Source organism: Dermochelys coriacea, chromosome 1, assembly GCF_009764565.3.
Source record: "Dermochelys coriacea isolate rDerCor1 chromosome 1, rDerCor1.pri.v4, whole genome shotgun sequence".
NCBI classification, from domain to species: Eukaryota; Metazoa; Chordata; order Testudines; family Dermochelyidae; genus Dermochelys; species Dermochelys coriacea.
In genome coordinates, this window is record NC_050068.2 from 53,806,895 (window position 1) to 53,826,931 (window position 20,037).

Genomic DNA, 20,037 nt, shown 5'->3' on the forward strand with positions numbered 1-20,037 from the left:
ACTCAGCATTAATTTGGGAAAACACTGCAAACAGGGTTCATAAACATAAACCATGAGCAAAAGACCCCACCCCAAAGCAGTTGAGCAGTGTCCTTTTCCCCTCAGGGTCTTAAGTCCAGCAACCCAAAAGTCCCTTTCATGTGCCTGATCTTACTCTCTTCGCTGCTTGGGCACTCGTACATTGCCCTCTCTGCCAGCCACCCTGCTGGCTGATTGCCATGCCTCTCTGCAGGGCTCTGCTCTGGTCCTCTCTGCCAGCCACCCTGCTGGCCGCTCCTCTCCGCCATCCGCCCTGCAGGCCATGCACCAGCCGCTCCCGCCAGCCACCTGCTCACCGCACCTCTCCGCCAGCCACTCACCATGCCTCTCCAGCTCACCAGCCACCTGTCAGTCACCTTCTGCTGCCACCTGTCTCTCTGCTGTGACCTCTGAACAGCAGTCTCTTAGTGTAGCCTATTTAGCTCTTTCTTTGAACAGTTGGGGGTAACAGGTTAAACCAGTACAGGAAGGACCCTTGGGGGAGGGTCCACACCTCCTGGCTGACATAGCTCTCCCCACCACTCTACTTTCACAGTGCTCTGGCATTTGAGCCCCTGACTCAATGAGGTCCTCTCAGCTGAGAGTGATCTCCTCATGTGGGACAGGTTAAGCACAGTCCTGCTTGCCTGTATTCATATAATAATGCCAACAACTTTGGTAACAGCATTTCCACTACCCCTGCATTCAGTACTAAAGTGATTTGTAACCCAACACCAGCCAAAGTTGATCATTTTGAGCAACAGTGCTCTATCTGCTGGATATCTAAGCAGAGTAGGTGTGTTCATGTAAATACAGTTTGCTCTGGAAGTCTCTCCCCTTCCCAGCTAGCTGTCAGGGGAGAATTCATTCAGTTCATTTAGACCCTTACATCTATAATGGTAAATTCTCTATGATGAACCTCCCCTAAACTGAGCAGAGTTTCTGTGTCTGGCTTGGAGCCTGTCTGGGATGGGGAGATGAGTGGGTATTAGGGCAGTCATTCTGGACAGGGGGAGAAAAGGAGAGGTTTCTAAAGAATTCATCTGGGCTAGGGAGAAGGGCAGTGAGTGGGTGATGAGAAGTCTGGCTGGGTGAGGGCTGGGGGGCAAGAAAGAATGCATACCAGTATGTTACTCTGGTTCAGAGAAGACCGGTGGCATTGGAGCCTCTGACCTTATGGTCCCTGGTGTTAGGTAATTATGATAAGGCCTATTTCTTATATAGCAGTTTTCATTAATAGAGCTCAAATAGCTTCACACTCTGTAATGTATTTTCCTCACAACACCCCAGCAAGGTAGGGAAGTGCTGTACAGATAGGGACAGAGAGGCTGCATGACTTGCCCAAGGCCACCCAAGATATCCATGAGTAGGGAATTGAACCTCGGTCTCCCATAGCCTAATCTAATGCCTCAGCCACCGAACTATCCTTCTCTTCTGGTAGGAAGGGGATAGCAACCAGCAATCCTTCTAGTGTTTCCTTCCTTCCCAAATCTGCTGAGCCAGCTAAATACCTCTTTATATGTTGATTTGTCTCTCTGGCTCCTCTCTAGGATATGCAGGATGCAGGAGATACTGGAGAACGACTCTGGCTCAGCAGTATTAGTGGTGTGCAAATGAATGCAGTGATAGGACAAAGGCAGGCCTTTCCCAGTGCAGCAGTCCAGGAAACCTACTGGTATAGTCTGGCCTATCTCTAAATGGGAGGATAATGTCACATTTGGCAGAGGGGGTTCAACCGCACAAACTCCTGATCAGCGTCTGCCTTGCCAAGTACATACCTTACCTCTTGTCTTTCAGATTTCCAACTCTCTCGTGTACCACTTGGTAGCACATCTGCCTCTTTGCTGGAAATTACTTAAAGTTCATTTGATTTTCCTTTCTCTATGCTATTTAATATTTGCATCCATCCTCACACAAATACTATCCTGTTGCAGCATACCATGTAAAGATCTTTGGGATAACACAAAAGAATGCTTTTGATTACTATGAGACCAAAATCCAAAGAATCCTAAAAGTTGGTAAGTATAAACTTTGCATTCATTTACAGCAAAATCTGGCATTCTCCTAGGAAAGTAATTTTTTCTACAAAACTGGTGGCATTCTAAGAAGAATAATACACATTCAATAGATCCATTTTCTATGCTTTAATAGAAATGCTCAGGCCATTGTACTAGAGAACCAATTAAAAATCTGTTTGGCAGGATTGAGATAGATATTTGCTAGTAATTAGATACAACCATACTAACAATGGGTGAACATCAACAGGTTTCAAGTTTGAATTCAGCTTAGAATGATCACCTCAAATCTGAATAGTCATACAGGCCATCCAAACCTCTCTGAGTCTGTAAAGTAAGGCTGGGAATCTTATGAAAGCAGGACTGGACTTCCACTCCTGTCCCAGCTAGGGATACCCAGAGACCTGCCTTTCTCATGCTGTTTCACATTGTCAGTTCCAGTCCCAATGGGAAACAAACCTGGTGAAAATAGACCTAAACATTTCAGAGCCTCCAAAAGCTTTGGTTCAAATGATCCAGTGAATCTTTCCAGAAGACTGGAGAAATAAAATGCTGCTCACTAGGAGCAGTACATACTCCCTTTCAGGGAAATAAGACCAGTGGAGAGTTTTATGATTAGATATTTTCACACACGTGTCTTGCATACTGCTTTGTGTCTCTGAAAGGAAGGCCCTCGTCTTTTCTTTTCATGGTGGACAGAGTTTGTTACTTACAGGCTTTTACCAGCCAAGAAGAAGATGGATTTGTTTTAAAGATAGTGGCTCAAATATTTCTCAAAGTTTCTAGACCGTCATTTAGTGTGATAGAGTTGAACTGTATTGGGTTAGTGTGTGGTTAGACCTATCTGGTCCAGTTTAGGGTTTCCTGTCTTTTAAAAGCTTCTCTCAGATTCAGTTGATCATTTCCATGTGATAATATGAGAGCTCTTCACGGGGTTTGGTGCTAAAAGCCGATGGATGGATTATGAAGTCCAGTTAGCTGATGAACTATAGAGAGTAGCCCTTCCAGCCTGGATTTTGTACCTGTGATGACAGAAGAGAAGATTGTTTTTGCTTCCATTGCTGCAGTGACGCAGTCCTGCAAAAGACTTTGTGCTGATGGTGGGTGGGTTCAAAGCAGGTTTCGTGCCACCATCATTCTAGTCCCCTGCCTACACACTTCCATTTACCTAGTTCATCAGTAAACCAGGAAATCTTCACATTAGTTGTGGGGGAAGAGGACAGATAATATCCCAGGGGAAGTTCAGCCGCAGTGGATATCAATTGGTTGTAGTAGCTTGTCAACCTCTTGGTCTTGTAGGTGGGAGGTTTGCCTTCCCAGAGCAATCTGAAAAACTTAAAAGTTCCAAAAGCTTCCATGGTCACTCCAGCTTTGTTGATTCGTTCCCCAGACGGGATGGAATGAAGGCACTGATCTTTGCCTGGATGAGTGGTAGTCATACCTGGATGAGAAGAACTTTTGTTATGTGCCCAGTGGTCCAGTTTTTGGCTGAAGATGTCCAGAGAGAGCTTATGTGAACCCTGTGGTTTCCAAGTGCAGGAGGTAGGATAATGCAGTTCTTGGCATTGTCTATATGGAGTGTGAAGATGCTAGGAACAGTGACTCTGGGGGAGTCCAGCAACATGCTGGATGGATCTGTTAGTTCTAGGAAATCTATAGGAGCTTAGTCAGGAAATCCATAGACTGCAAGGTTCTCTTTCTCTTATTCTCCCAGCTTATTATGGTGATTTCTCAAATAGTTACAATCTCCCCACAGATTTGAACACTTATCAGACTACAGCATGAGTCCTACAGTTACCTACATGCCATAAGAATTTTAAAAAATGATGGCAATTTAATTACAATGGGCCTGAGGCAAAATGACATAATTGCTCAAGTAAGCAAGCCCAATCCATCTTTGTTTTCCTTTTCATTCCTAGATGTAAGGGAAATTGAGTCCACTATGTGGCATACATGCTCTATAAGTCTTGCACAACAGAACAAATCTGCAGCACTTGCTGTATTACTCAGGGGAGCAATGCTCGTGTAGGACAGCATATATTACTGAATGGCTTTTTCTTTGGAAGCCAGGATACTGGACTAGATGGACCTTTGGTCTGTCCCAGTATGGCCATTCTTATGTTCTTATTATGATCCCTGTTATGGCTGGGAAGTGAATGTCCTATGTATTCGTTTCTGAGGGAATAGCATATCACAGTGATTTTCAACCTTTTTTTCATTTACGGACCCCTACAAAATTTCGAATGGAAATGCAGACCCCTTTGGAAATCTTAGACACAGTCTGCAAGGCCCCATGGGTCCACGGACCACAGGGTTGAAAACTATAGTTCTGTGTTACTGACAACCTTTCACGAACCCCTTAGACATAGTCCGCAGGCCCCCAGAGGTCCATGAACCACAGGTTGAAAACCACGGGCATATTAGGATGCATCATTGTAGGCAGGTCAGCAGCACTGGAGATTTAGATTTTCTGATTCTGCCTGCTACACAAAGCACTGAAACACCAATGTCAGCATTTCTCTCTGTAGCTAACATCACCAATGCTGAGGTGAAGATTATGAAACATCAGCTTCGCTGGGCTGGTCATTGTGTGTGGATGGCTGATACTAGTATTCTGAAGCAAGTCCTCTTTTCTCAACTTAATTATGGTATGAGGACTTGCAGGGGTCAGAGGAAATGTTACAAGAACACCCTGAAAGTATCTTAAGAAGGAAGGCATTGACCCCATGAATTGGGAAGAGCTGGCTAGCAATAGACTGCAGTGGTGTCACATCACACATCAAGCCTCAACCCGTTTTGAAGAGAATCACCTTGTTCAAGAGGCTGAGAAGGAAGGAGAATGTACAGCATCCTGGCCAGCAGTTGTGCTCTCTTCAAGCAGATACCAGTCACATATGTGGAAGAACTTGGCGAGCATGGATTGGACTCCTCAACCTTCTTAAGTCTCATCAATGACTTTTCCCCCTGGCGATGACATCCTCATATTGAGGGATAGCCGATGACGACAATTAGGTTTGCGTGCTTTGAAGAAAGAGTGTGAGCGTAAACCATTTTAAATAAATGACTGCTTTTGTTTTTCAAAGAGACATGGTTGGTAAGATAATATATTTTATTGAACCAACTCCTGTTGATGAAAGACAAACATTTGAGCTCCACAGAACTCTTCTTCAGACCTGGTCTATACTAGAAAATTCGGTTGGTTTAACTATGTCAGTCAGGGGTGTGGAAAAGCTGACCTAGGTCCCTGTGTAAACGGCGCTAGGTAGACATAAGATTTCTTCCATCGACCTAGCTGGTCGGCACAGCATTTTAAGTGTAGACAAGCCCTCAGAATGTCACAGCTAAATACAAGGTGAAACAGATTGTTAAGCACGGGGAGTTAACACATGTTGCAAGAAACCCTTCAAAATGAAGTGGGCAGTGAACACCTCTGCAGTCATAGGGCAAAGGTGAGTTAGTGGATTGTAATGAGACATAAGACCAGTGTCTTTGGTTTTTAAAGGCTTTTCTTCCTAAATCTCTTAATCTTCATACAGTTTAAACAAAGCTTCAGATGGGTTTAAAAAGCTACCTATCAAAGCAACAAGAGACTTGTAGTATCCTTATTAATGTTTGTTATTGACCTAGCTCAGAGTAGCCAATTTGTGGCCCTCGTTGTGCTCTAAATTGTGGCCCTTAAAGGTGACTGTGTTTAGAAGAAAATTTGTGGTTGGTTATGAATGGAAAATGGGTCCCTGTGTCAGACCCTTGGAGTTTTAAACAGGAGTGTTTGAACCAGCCCCACCATTTTCTTTCCTGCAGCGGCTTCCCACTGCTTTCCTCACAGACGCAGGCACAGTTTGGATGTAAGCTGGCTGTTCTCTGTAAAGTTGTGTCATTTCTCCTATTCACCAGCATCAGCAGGCTGGGAGGAGAGAGTGGCTCTGGATTTTCCATTGCCTGCTTCCTGGCTAGGCTGTAGGACTCCCAATAAGAGCAGTGTAGATGCTCAAATGGCAGTGCCAGAGACTAGGGGAGGACCTAACAAAGGAGGACTCCCCTCCCCCACAAATCAGGCCAGGAGAGGGGGAATCAAGGAGAAGAAGCGGAGACCCTGCAGCCCATTCCACAGTTCTCAGGCCCAGCCCTTGTACAGGTTACGAGGGAACTGTGCTAAGTTGGGTCAGGTGACACCTCTCCCCTAGGGACCACACGTTGACGGAGAATAGCAGAGCACAGCACACTTCAGCCACTCGCCATCCCCACTGCACTCCGGTTGTGGTGAGGGAGGCATGGAAGCTATGATCTGTGCCTGCTGGGGAGTTCCTTAGTCCAGGGGATTCCCCAGCAAAGGGACTTGAAAATGTCCAAAAGGAGCAGAATTTGGAATCATATTTTGGATGTAAGGATGACCTGAGGGTATGTCTACACAGCAAAGAACGATGCCAGCTGGCTCAGATCACAGGGCTCGGGCTGCAGTAGGGTTGCCAACATTGTAATATTTAAAAACTGGACACGTCCCAGTGCTGGAACCTCCCCTGCCCTGCCTCTTCTCCCGAGGCCCCACCCAGCGGCGTATTAATGCCTAGGCCGACAAGGCAAATTGCTTAGGGTGGCAAATTTGCAGGGGCGGCAAATTTATAATAGCAACCAGAGGCTGCTTCCCCCGGCACTGATTCGTGCTGCCAGCCCTGCCCCAACTCTACTCCTTCCCCGCCCCCATTCCCCGCCCCCTCCCTGCCCCTATTGGTCCCCTTCCCCAAACCCCCGCCCCGGCCCCGCCTCCTCTCCTGAGCGCACCGCATGCGCCCCTCTTCCCCGCTCCTTCGCGAAGCTGTTTCAAACACTGGCAGGGAGCGGGGAGAAGCAGGACCCGGCAGCGTGCTCAGGGGAGGAGGCAGAGCGGAGGTGAGCTGGGGCGGGAGGGGCGGCAAAATCTTTAATCCGCCACTGGCCACACCTCTGCCCTGCCTCTTTCCCCCTCCCCTCATCACTTGCTGCTTTTCCCCTCTTGCCCCCACTTCCCTGTGCCTGGGTCGGGAGGGACTCACCTGTGGAACCTGGGCTGTGAGCTGCAGCCACTCAACGCAGGTAGGAGGTGGCCTCGGCTGAGTAGGGCTTGTTGGTGGTGATGACTTGACATCTCCCCGTCTCCCTCACCTACAGTAACTGGACTTTGGGTGTCCAGTCAGTAGATCTGACTGGACACTGTCAGGTCCCCTTTTCAACCGGACTTTCCAGTTGAAAACTGGGCATCTAGCCACCCTAAGCTGTGGGGCTGTTTCATTGCTGTGGAGGCTTCAACCTGGGGCTGGAGCTCAAGCTCTAGGACCCTCCCATGCCTACAGGGCCCTAGAGTCCTGGGACCAGCCTGAGCCTGGAAGTACACACAGCAATGAAACAGCTGTGCAGCTTAAGTCAGCTGGCATGGGCCAGCTGCGGGTTTTTCTTTGCTGTGTAGACATTCCCTGAGTGGCCTCACAGATAGAGGTATTTGCAGGCGACTGGACGAGATGACCTATTGAGGTGCCTTCCAGTCCTACATTTCTGTGATTCTGTGGCCCCTATCAGCATAATATCTGAGCACCTAAAAGGAAGCATAGTCCCTGCCCAAAGAATTTGCAGTCTAAATATTGACATGTTCCCAAGGTTTATTTAGTCCCAGTAATGTGTGGAACTATTTGCTTTGTCTTTTTTATGAAGAACAGATGGTTGCTTCTTTTATCTGGAAAGGAAAGATTTACAGTCTAGTACAGTTCTTCTGTCTGTGAGAAGCTCCTGGATGGCAGGAAGCATTGTCTAGTAGTTAGAACAAAGGTCTGGGATCCTGGACTCCATTCCCAGCATTTGCCTTTGACTTTCCGTGTGTTGTTGATTAAATTATTCACCTCAGTTTGCACATCTGTAAAATAAGCATAGCAGTCATGAACTGCCTCTCTGGAGTGTGTGCGAATGAATTGATGCTTTGAAATCACTTTGTGGTACTTCAGGATGCAAGATGTTACCTGTCAAGGTGTGATTATAGCCTTTGCTTTGCCTGGTAGCGAATGCAGTAGTTAGTAGAGTAAAACCATTTCCAAGTGGCCCATGATTCCAGCCTCCATCATCCACTGGTTACATTTTCAAACAAGCACCTTTGCACTTTTCACCAGTGCTACCCCTCATTCTTGAGAGGAGCTTCCAGTGAACATCTGCAGAGCTATCTCATTCTCCTTAAAATTCCTCTTTGCTGTGATGCCTGCAATATACTTGGCAATGACAGTGCAGAGAGCACAGCCTATCACTCTGATCAATATTGTCTCATTTCCTTTGACTTCTTTGTCCAGCTGTGTGCATCTATCTTGTCTTATACTAAAGGTATGTCTATACCAGAGCTGGAAGTTGTAAATTCCAGCTTGAACAGACATATCTGCACTAGCACTAAGCGAGCTAATGTGCTAAAAATCGACATGTAGCTGCGGCAACATGAGTAGTGAGAAGGGCTAGCTGCCCTGAGCATATACCTATGGTCTCAGGTGGGATTGTACTTCGGGTGGTAGTCCCTTCCACTGTTCACACCACTGCAGCTACACTTTGCATTTTTAGTGCACCAGCTTGGTTAGAGCTAGCATGTGTCTGTGAGCTGGAGTTTACACCTATCAGCTCCAGTGTGAACACACCTTAAGAGAAATTCCAGCTGAAATTTTTCAGCTAGCTCCACTGGGAAACTAGGTTTTGGAACAAAGCACTGCGTTGGTTGATCTATGGGATCCTAGATTTCCTGCTTTTCCAGTAGAACAGAGATCTGTAGAAACTGATATGTTTAAGTATTCTAATGGAGTCTACTGCAATGGAGACTAAGTAATTTAGCAAGTGCTAGGCAGCCAAAGCCAATATTACTGTTGGAAATTTAAACTTTATTTCCCAATTGTTTTGGGGGGGTGGGGAGGATAAGTGCTCAGGGTTGAGGAGCCAATAGCACCGCTTATTGCATTTCATTATTAGATTTTCATGTAAAATTCCTCCCTGTGTATATGCAGTGGTAACAAATGGAATGCAATGGTGACAAATATCCTATGTGCCAGAGGATAAAGTGAACACTGTCAAATATTTATTAGTAGTAATCAACTCTGGAAGTGTTCAATGCTTTAAAAGTTAGTTAATAAAATGCTAGGACAAAAAATCTGCTTCTGATAGACCAGAGGTTCCCAAACTTTTTGCTGGCACAACCTCATTTTAATGAGGTCTTTCTGGCCGGGACACTAGACAGCCTGGAGGACACCATTTCAAAGAGCAAAATGGCATCCTCCACACAGGGTGACTTCACACGTACCTCATGTGTGAAATCATGCCGCACAGAGGTCTCTGTACATGGGAGGTCACCCCAATCTGCTGATGGTGCAACCACAGCTGGGGTCATGCCCCACAATTTGGGAACTGCTGGGCTAGATCCTCCAGTTCCCTACACCTTGTGTGTCATTTATACCAGTGTCAAGTGGCTTTAAAAAGGTACTAAAAGCAAATGGAAATAATTTACACTTGCTTGGCAATGGTGTACATGATTCCACAGGGTGCAGGACAATCTGTCCCTAAAAGTTTATTTTACTGTTGAAAAAACATAGTTCTTACTGTGAACACTAGAGACTTTTTCTCTTTACTAGTATCAGACAGAAGAGGTTTATGGCACTTTCTTTGTTTCCACAATAGCTGGTGATGAAACTATCCAGATAGGTGATCTCCGGCAGTTCTTCAAGCGTTCATCTTGCGAATTAAAGGTGGAGGCTGGCAAACAATACCTTCTGATGGGGAAAGATGGGCAAACCATTGACTGCAACAACAAGTAAGTAAAGTGCCTCCTTTATAAGCAATACTGACTGATCTTGCAAGGTCTATCAACAGATACTAAACTGCGAGGTGACCTGTGAGTCAGATGTGCCAAGATCTATTATCTTCCAGGGAAGTCTGTAACTGAGGAATACTATTGCTATTAGAATGCTCTTTTTATAAAGGACTGGGACAAATGTTTAGGCCCTTAGTCAGGCACTGATTCTGCTGCCCCCGTCCATCTGCAAAATATGCAATGGCACAGGCAAAATGGTCATTGCACTCTAACATGCAGCTACTTGACCCAAGCAGGTAATTGCCCAGTTACCTATTCTGCATGCACAATTACCTGCTTAGAGCCCGGCATGCATACTCTGGAGGCTCAAGGTGGGCTGCTATTTTTGAAAAATCTGGCCCTGAGGCTACAGTGTCATAAGTGTAAGAAATGGAGAATGGGAAATCTTAAGGAGTTCAGTATCTTGAGAACCCCTTGAACTATGTTTCTGTTTGGAGAACAAATTTGAATATGTTGTTCTTTTGGTAAGTGGGGTTTAAAAAAGAAGCAAAAATGCCTTTTCTAAGGGGAAGCCTGTGCTGTGTATATGGGGACAGAACAACTCTCCAAAGCAAGGCTGCTTCCACTGCATGAAGCAGGGGTTTGCCTCAGGAAGGACTGAGTAAAATCTGTGGGCCCAGTTCTGGGACTACTTATAGCCTGATCCAAAGCCAATTGAAGTCAATGGACAGGCTTCCATTGTCTTCAGTAGGTCTCGGATAGGGCCCCAAAGCATTTCTCATCATGTTAGAGGCTATTCCCTATGGTGCTTTCTCCAGTCCAGTTTTAAATGGCTGAAGGCGAATCACTATGGCTTTCGCCATCTTTCTGGTCGTCTACCACCTACTAGCTCTCGCTGTAGGTCTCCTGAGATTCTGCCTATATGTCTTTACTCCAATTTTATCCCGTTACTCCTCTGTGTACCCCCTTGCACCACCTTAGCAAGTCCTCTTGCTGAGCTGGGGAGTCTCAGCAATTCTGGTTTGTATGATTTTTTTTCTTGTTTCCCTTCACAAAATTTTGAACCCCCAAAACTCAAAGTGAAATTTAACCCAGTCTACCACATTTACCTTGGTTTAAGCCCCAAACCATCAATCAACCCAGGACTGCCCTAATTCAAAACTTGTTCAAACTTGAGCGAACCTGTTGGTCAGCCCAGATCAGGTTTCATGTTTGCTGCAAAACCTGAAACCAGGCAATGTTCATCTGACCTAGGGCCAGATTCATGGTTGGTGCAACACCACTGATCTTACAGTTGTTAGCCCAAGCGATGAATCAGACAGGGTTTATACTTTTCGCATACTTTAGGCAAAGCTGTCTTTCAGCATTAACTAACACCTCCTTTGTTATTGTAATTGTTACACAGGATGCAGTACTTACTTGATTCACAAACTTGGATAGAGGAGATTCCAGATGGGAACACATGCAAAGCCACCACTCGCCGAAAAGCTTGCGCTGACCTCCACGATTTTATGAATGTGTATGAGATAAACAAATGCAACGTTTGAAACTTGGTCACACACAACATAGCCCATACCTGTTAGTGCTACTCTTTCCTTGTGCTCATATGGCCCATAAAGCATTAAAGTTCTAGGAACATGTAATAGAGCTTGTTTTGTTACGGTGTGTGTTTCTATGAATAACTGCCTGCTCCCTGGATGGGATTTATTACTGTTTGGCGATAGCATGGCAAAAATGTGGGCTAAATCATAATTTCAAATGCACAAACCTTTCCTTGAAACAAAGACTATGGCTTGGTCAGCATAACTACATTCCTCGGGACCTGAATCGCTTTGGAGACATACCCTAAAAAAAATGGTGAAGATGATACCACCTTCCTTAAAGGATATGCTCCCCCAGTCAGAGACAGAGAAAACTGTTCCCAGACAATAGTTGCAGTTGCCATTAATTGCTGTATTTGTTGTCTGACTAGCTCATATGGCAATAATTAGATGTGCTACAGCTGCACCGTTGTAGTGTAGACACGACCTACACTGGGAAGGAGGGCGAAACAGGCCGGAATAGCTACATCTCTCAAGGGTGTGCATTTTTCACACCCTTGAGAGATGTAGCTATACCAATGTAAATTCCTAGTGTAAACCAGGCCTTAGACACTGAGGAAATAAGGCCCTTAGAAATATATAAAATGGATGATTGCACCAGAATGCCCAGAGAGGCAAATATCTGTGACAGCCAGTTAGAGGAGTAGATGTTTGACCCATAAATAGAAAATAAACACATCTTGGTCAATTAAGTCTGTTCAGCAATCTGTATAGCTCAGTCAGAGCATTTTAAGCACATTGTAGGGCTGTTCTCTGTCTCAGCCTTAGCCCATCACAAAAAGATTATTGCAGAATTAGAGATGGTGGAGGCGTTCAGATGAGGGTGATGAGAATGATATTGGGCATGGAAAAATCACTCAGGAAGCAAGATTGGAAAGGAGGAGACATGATGAAAACATAAAAAATAACGAGTGGGTTAAAGAAGGTAAATTGGGAGCTTCTGTTCTCCTGGTCTCATAAACACAAAAAGGGGACATTCAATTAAATTAAAAAGGTGGGCAATTCAAAATTGATAAAAAAATACTTTTTCACATAATATATAATTATACCATAAAACCTACTGCTACAGGATATCATTGAGGCCAAAAGCCCAGCAAGATTTAAAAAAAAAAAAATTGGCCAATTTTCATTTTTAACAAGAATATCCAGTTTTAACTGTTAATGCTAACACAAAGTTTTGGAAGCAATGCTAAATCTCCTGCTTCAGGGTTTAGGCCAATCTCTATTAGAGATCAGTGAGAGACTTCTGGGGGTGGGAGACACCTCTTATAACTTCTGCTGAAACATCTGGTGTTGGCTGCTATCAGTAACAGGATCCTAGACTAGATGGACTTCAGGTCTGCTCCAGTCTGCCAATTCCCACGTTCCTTTCATGTACACTCGCAGCAGTAGGCCCCTGGGGGCAGGCAGAGAGACCTCTCAGTTGTTGTTTTTTCCCCCCTTCTCACTCACTTTCTCATTATATATATAAATAAAAATAAAAGTCAGTTGCTATGGCTGTGAAGAAAAACTTCAAAATGTGATCAAGTGGCAGGTACTTCAAGCAGAGTTCACAGAGACCTGATACAATAGGAAAAGGAGTACTTGTGGCACTTTAGAGACTAACAAATTTATTAGAGCATAAGCTTTCGTGAGCTACAGTGAAACCTGATACAATAGCTCTGCGGTGTGATCTGCCCTATCAATGTCAAAAGATGTCAACTCATATGCCAGTGATGATACTTTACAACGTTGACTATTTCACTCCATGTGTGAAAGGAGAGGAAGTCTCATATTACAAAAATCTACATCAATGTGTCCCAAATATAGGGGGCATGGGGAAAACAAAGGGCTAGCTGGGTGCAGGGGGGGGGAGAAGATGCATACATTAAAATGTGTAGGTATTTAATCCCAGATGACTGGGTTCATTTTCCTGAAAGTAGGATCAGCTTCTGAAAGTGTAAGAAATGCTCCTGTAACCCCTGGAAATACATTATCTTCCTTTTATTGTACAGAGTGCCAATTAGTTTGGATGCCAAATACCACAAAGGCCTGATTCTGATTCCACTTACACTTGCGGAAAACTCCATTAAAGTCAATGGAGTTACAGCTAATTTACATCTGCGCAAGAGCAGAAGAAGGTGCTAGATCCACCAAGGGACTTACGCTCAGCTTTGCAATGCCTACATTTTGGGTGCCGTGTCACCCAGTAGAAACTGTAGCACTGAATTAGGGGCTCATGCTCCATACACCCTGGGAGGGGGGAATTTGTTAGAATGGGTCCCAGCATCTCTGCCAGGCATTAGCATGTCCCAAGGAGAGGGGGATGGTCTAAATGCTGCCCCACTCAGAAAGCCTCTCTGCTTGGGATTCTCACACATTAACCCTCTCCTGGAATTAGGGGCCTAAATTAATTTCTGCAAGAGGGAGCCCGTCAAGGTTCCTTCCCCACTCTGAACTCTAGGGTACTGATGTACCTCATACAGATGTGCAGATGCACAGATGCATGAAAACCTCCTAAGCTTACTTTTAGCAGTTTAGGTTAAAACTTCCAAGGTACAAACTATTTACCCTTTGCCCTTGGACTTCCACTACCACCACCAAACATCTGGGTTTATTTTTGAGAAAGCGTTGTTTGGAAACGTCTTTCCCCCCAAAATCCTCACCAAAACCTTGCACCCCCCTGCCTGGGGAAGGCTTGATAACAATCCTCACCAATTTGCATAGGTGACCACAGACCCAAACCCTTGGATCTTAAGAACAATGAAAAAAAGCATTCAATTTCTTACAAGAAGAATTTTAATATGAGAAAAGGTAAAAAGAATCACCTCTGTAAAATCAGGATAGTAAATACCTTACAGGGTAATTAGATTCAAAACCTAGAGAATCCCTCTAGGCAAAACCTTAAGTTACAAGAAAGACACAAAGACAAAAATATTCATTCTATTCAGCACAGTCTAATTTCTCAGCCATTTAAAGAAATCATAATCTAACGCATATCTAGCTAGATTACTTACTAAATTCTAAGCCTCCATTCCTGTTCTGTCTCTGGCAAAAGGATCACACAGACAGACCCTTTGTTTCTCCCTCCCTCTAGCTTTGAAAGTATCTTGTCTCCTGAAAGTATCTTATCCTAGCTTCTTAACCCTTTACAGGTGAAAGGATTTTTCCTCTGGCCAGGAGGGATTTTAAAGGTGTTTACCCTTCCCTTTATATTTATGTCACGCCCCCCAAATCACAGCTAGGGTGAAACACTGGCTGGGATTTCTTCCTGGAGCTCTAGGAAAAAACAGAGTTAATAAGACACATGCATCTCTAAATATACTACCAAGTATATAAAGACTAACGACATTTTCCACATCTCAAGAACGATTTTAAGCAGTTGATTCTGGGAAACTTTCATGGGAGAGTGCATCAGCCACTTTGTTAGAAGCTCCTAAGATGCGTTGGATGTCGAAATCAAAATCTTGGAGAGCTAAACTCCACCAAATAAGTTTGTTATTTCCCATGGCGGTATGAAGCCACTGTATTGCAGCATGGTTGGTTTGCAGGTGGAAACACCGTCCCCAAACATATGGGCGTAGCTTTTCCAGAGCATAGACAATGGTGTAACATTCTTTTTCACTGACTGACCAGTTGCTTTCCCTCTCAGACAGTTTTTTGCTGAGAAACACTACAGGGTGGAATTCTTGATCTGGTCCTTCCTGCATTAAAACTGCTCCCACACCACGCTCGGACGCATCTGTGGTTACTAGGACCGGTTTGTCAAAGTCTGGTGTCCTTAGTACAGGGTCAGACATGAGTGTCGCTTTAAATTGGTTAAAGGTCTTCTGACACTCTTCGGTCCACTGAACGGCATTTGGCCGTTTCTTTTTGGTTAGGTCTGTCAGTGGGGCGGCAATTTGGCTGTATTGCGGTACAAATTGTCTGTAATAACTGGCGAAGCCTAAGGATTGAACCTGTTTCTTTGACTTTGGGACGGGCCACTTTTGGCTAGCATCCACTTTGGCCTGTAGGGGATTGATAGTTCCTTGACCCACCTGGTGTCCAAGATAAGTCAATCTGTTTAGGCCTATTTGACACTTCTTAGCCTTAACAGTTAGTCCTGCCTCCCTTATGCGCTCAAAGACTTTTTGTAGATGTTCCAGGTGTTCTGCCCAGGAATCCGAAAATATGGCCACATCGTCAAGGTAGGCGACTGCATATTCTCCTAATCCCGCTTGGAGACCATCTACAAGTCTTTGGAAGGTGGCGAGTGCATTCCGCAGCCCGAAAGAGAGTACATTCAATTCATACAGCCCGACATGTGTGGTGAAGGCTGACCTTTCCTTGGCGGATTCATCTAACGGTACCTGCCAGTACCCCTTGGTTAAGTCCAAGGTAGAGATGAACTGGGTCCGTCCCAGTTTCTCTAATAGTTCATCTGTACGTGGCATTGGATAGTTGTCTGGGTGAGTTACAGCATTTAGTTTTCGGTAGTCCATCAAAAACGTATCTCCCCATCTGGTTTGGGAATTAGAACCACTGGAGATGCCCATGTACTGCCAGAGGGGTGGATCACACCCATCTGTAACATATTCTGGATCTCCCATTCTATAGCAGTTTTAGCTTGAGGAGACACCGATAAGGTTGGGCTTTAATTGGGTGAGCATTACCTGTGTCAATGGAGTGGGGTGGCTGAGAACGTCGGCGCATAGCTAGTGCACAACTCCTGGATCTGCTGTCACTGCATATGCCCAAGGGTCATGGAGAGGTTCACCTCTTCCACACTACCAGCACTTTTCCCTTCATAGCAGACATCTTCAGGCCACTCAGCGTCATCTCCTCCCTGGGCTGTAAACTGATAAACTTTTAATTCTCTGGAATAAAAGGGCTTTAGAGAATTAATATGGTATACCTTAGGCTTTTGGTTGGAGGTGGAGAATGCTATGAGATAATTAACAGCTCCCAGGTGCTCCTGGACCGTGAATGGCCCTTCCCATGACGCTTCAATTTTATGGGCCTGGAGCGCCTTTAAGACCATAATCTGGTCTCCTACTTTGAAGGAATGCTCTCCGGCATGTTTATCATACCAGGCTTTTTGCTCTTTTTGAGCATCCTGTAGGTTTTCTTTAGCAAGAGCTAGAGAGGTTCGGAGGGTGTTTTGTAGGTTGGTTACAAAGTCCAGAATGTTAGTTCCTGGAGAAGGTGTAAACCCCTCCCATTGCTGCTTCACCAACTGTAACGGCCCCTTAACCTCGCGGCCATATACAAGTTCAAATGGTGAAAACCCTAAACTGGGATGTGGTACAGCTCTGTAGGCAAAGAGCAACTGCTGCAACACTAGGTCCCAATCATTGGAGTGCTCATTTACGAATTTACGTATCATGGCCTCCAAAGTTCCATTAAACTTCTCCACCATGCCATTTGTTTGATGGTGGTAAGGAGTGCCAACCAAGTGATTTACCCCATGAACTTCCCAAAGGCTTTCCATAGTTCTTGCCAGGAAATTAGTTCCTGCATCTGTGAGGATGTCGGAGGGCCAACCTACCCTAGCAAAAATGTCTGCTAGTGCCTGGCACACACTTTTAGCCCTGGTGTTGCTTAGAGCTACTGCTTCCAGCCATCGGATGGCAAAATCCATGAAAGTCAGTATGAACTGCTTTCCTCTGGGTGTCTTTTTCGGAAAAGGACCCAAAATATCCATAGCTACTTGCTGAAATGGAACTTCAATAATGGGGAGTGGCTGGAGAGGGGCTTTGACCTGGTCTTGGGGTTTTCCCACTTTTTGGCACACCTCACAAGACCAGACATAGGTAGAAACATCCTTGCCCATTCCCTCCCATTGGAATGACCTCCCCAACTGGTCTTTGGTCCTGTTCACCCCAGCATGGCCACTAGGATGATCGTGAGCTAAGCTCAAGGAACTTGACCCGGTACTTAGTTGGAACTACCAACTGTCTCTGAGGATGCCAGTCTTCCTGGTTTCAGAGTAGCAGCCGTGTTAGTCTGTATTCGCAAAAAGAAAAGGAGTACTTGTGGCACCTTAGAGACTAACAAATTTATTAGAGCATAAGCTTTCGTGAGCTACAGCTCACTTCATCGGATGCATTTGGTGGAAAAAACAGAGGAGAGATTTATATACACACACACAGAGAACATGAAACAATGGGTTTATCATACACACTGTAAGGAGAGTGATCACTTAAGATAAGCCATCACCAACAGCAGGGGGGGGAAGGAGGAAAACCTTTCATGGTGACAAGCAGGTAGGCTAATTCCAGCTGCGCATCTACCAATGTGATATATGCCATCATGTGCCAGCAATGCCCCTCTGCCATGTACATTGGCCAAACTGGACAGTCTCTACGTAAAAGAATGAATGGACACAAATCAGACGTCAAGAATTATAACATTCAAAAACCAGTTGGAGAACACTTCAATCTCTCTGGTCACTCGATCACAGACCTAAGAGTGGCTATACTTCAACAAAAAAGCTTCAAAAACAGACTCCAATGAGAGACTGCTGAATTGGAATTAATTTGCAAACTGGATATAATTAACTTAGGCTTGAATAGAGACTGGGAATGGATGAGTCATTACACAAAGTAAAACTATTTCCCCATGGTATTTCTCCCTCCCACCCCACCCCCCACTGTTCCTCTGATATTCTTGTTAACTGCTGGAATTAGCCTACCTGCTTGTCACCATGAAAGGTTTTCCTCCTTCCCCCCCCTGCTGTTGGTGATGGCTTATCTTAAATGATCACTCTCCTTACAGTGTGTATGATAAACCCATTGTTTCATGTTCTCTGTGTGTGTGTATATAAATCTCTCCTCTGTTTTTTCCACCAAATGCATCCGATGAAGTGAGCTGTAGCTCACGAAAGCTTATGCTCTAATAAATTTGTTAGTCTCTAAGGTGCCACAAGTACTCCTTTTCTTTTTAGTCTTCCTGGTGTCCACCAGAAAGAGTTTCCTTGTATAAGAGTCCTCTTTCAACAACAAACCTGGATCGATTAGAAGAGCTGAGAGGCAGTGGGTTGCTCCGTGCCACCGTCCAAGCTCTCTGAAGGCTTTCATCTACTTCCTGTTCAGCCTGGAACTGTTCCTTTGATGCTGGAGACATCAGTTTCTCATTGGGTTGTGGATCTATACTTGGTCCCTCTAGAAGCAATGTAGGGGATTGGGCTGTTTCCGTTGACTGTGAACCGCTCTCCACTGGTGCACTATGTTAGAGTTCAGGCTCCGGCTGAGCCTCTTGGGTAGGGTTATCAGCTGCTGCCGGTTCAGGTTCGGTTGGGCCCTCTGGGGTTGGGGTTGCAAGTACTGGATTCAGTGTTGGCAATGGGTCTGATGCTGGCTGTTCCGCCGGTTCTGGGACTGGTTCCACTACTGCTGTTGTAGACATTGGCCTGGGGTCCGGGTCCATCACCTCTGACTGGGTCCTGGTAGAAGTTTCCAGAACAGCGCTAGGCATGACTGCTGGTTTAGTCTGGCTGCGGGTGACCATTCCCAGCCTCTTGGCTGACTTCATGTGATTGGCCAAGTCTTCCCCCAACAGCATGGGAATGGGATAATCATCATAAACTGCAAAAGTCCACGTTCCTGACCAGCCCTTGTACTGGACAGGCAACTTGGCTGTAGACAAATTGAAAGAGTTGGACTTGAAGGGTTGAATTGTCACTTGGATCTCTGGGTTGATTAAATTGGGGTCCACTAAGGAAGCATGAATAGCTGACACCTGTGCTCCGGTGTCCCTCCATGCGGTGATCTTCTTCCCGCCCACACTCACAGTTTCCCTCCGCTCCAAGGGTATCTGGGAGGTATCTGGGCCTGAGGACCTCTGGGGTGATTCCGGTGCAATGAACTGTAATCTGTTGGGGTTCTTGGGGCAATTGGCCTTCACATGTCCCGGCTTGTTACATTTAAAACATCGTCCAGCGGACGGGTCACTGGGGCAAGGTGGGTTGCTGGAGAACAGTGTGGTGGGACGATAAGGTGGCTGGAGGGTTCCTTGGGGGGTAGATGCAGCCTTGGGTGGCCCCCAGTAGTAGGGTGTGGTCTGAGGTTGTCCCTTCTGGTATCCACTCCAACTGTGACCAGTTTTTTTCTTCTCTGCCACCTCCACCCATTTGGCTCCAATCTCCCCCGCCTCCATTACAGTTTTGGGCTTCCGATCTAGGATGTATCTTTCTATTTCTTCAGGAACACCCTTGAAGAATTGCTCCATTTGCATTAGGAAGTGCAAATCTTCTGGAGATTTAACACTTGCTCCTGATATCCAGGCATCCCAATGTTTCACAATGTGGTAGGCATGTCGGGTAAATGACACGTCTGGTTTCCACCTTAGGGTTTTGAACTGCCGATGGGAATGCTGAGGGGTTAGCCCCATTCTGACTCTCACCTTGGTTTTAAACAGTTCATACTTGTTCATGTGTTCCTTAGGCATTTCAGCCGCCACCTCAGCTAAGGGTCTACTGAGCTGTGGCCTCAGCTCTACCATGTATTGGTCTGTAGAGATGCTGTACCCAAGGCAGGCCCTTTCGAAGTTTTCTAAGAAGGCCTCAGTATCATCGCCTGCCTTGTAGGTGGGGAACTTTCTGGGATGGGAAGTGGTACCTGGAGAAGGATTGCTGGGGTTTGTT

At 45.5% G+C, this 20,037-nt stretch overlaps 1 protein-coding gene across 1 annotated transcript in view; it reads left to right on the forward strand.

Moving 5' to 3' along the window:
* LOC119846277 (complement C4-like) overlaps positions 1-11,439 on the forward strand; it is a 106,598-nt gene extending 95,159 nt beyond the window's left edge. The window contains exons 40-42 of the mRNA XM_043505084.1: positions 1,953-2,036; positions 9,699-9,831; positions 11,237-11,439. Coding sequence (XP_043361019.1) covers positions 1,953-2,036; positions 9,699-9,831; positions 11,237-11,378 — 359 coding nt within the window. The 3' untranslated portion in view covers positions 11,379-11,439. The remainder of the gene's footprint in view (positions 1-1,952; positions 2,037-9,698; positions 9,832-11,236) is intronic.
* The last annotated feature ends 8,598 nt before the right edge of the window (positions 11,440-20,037 follow it).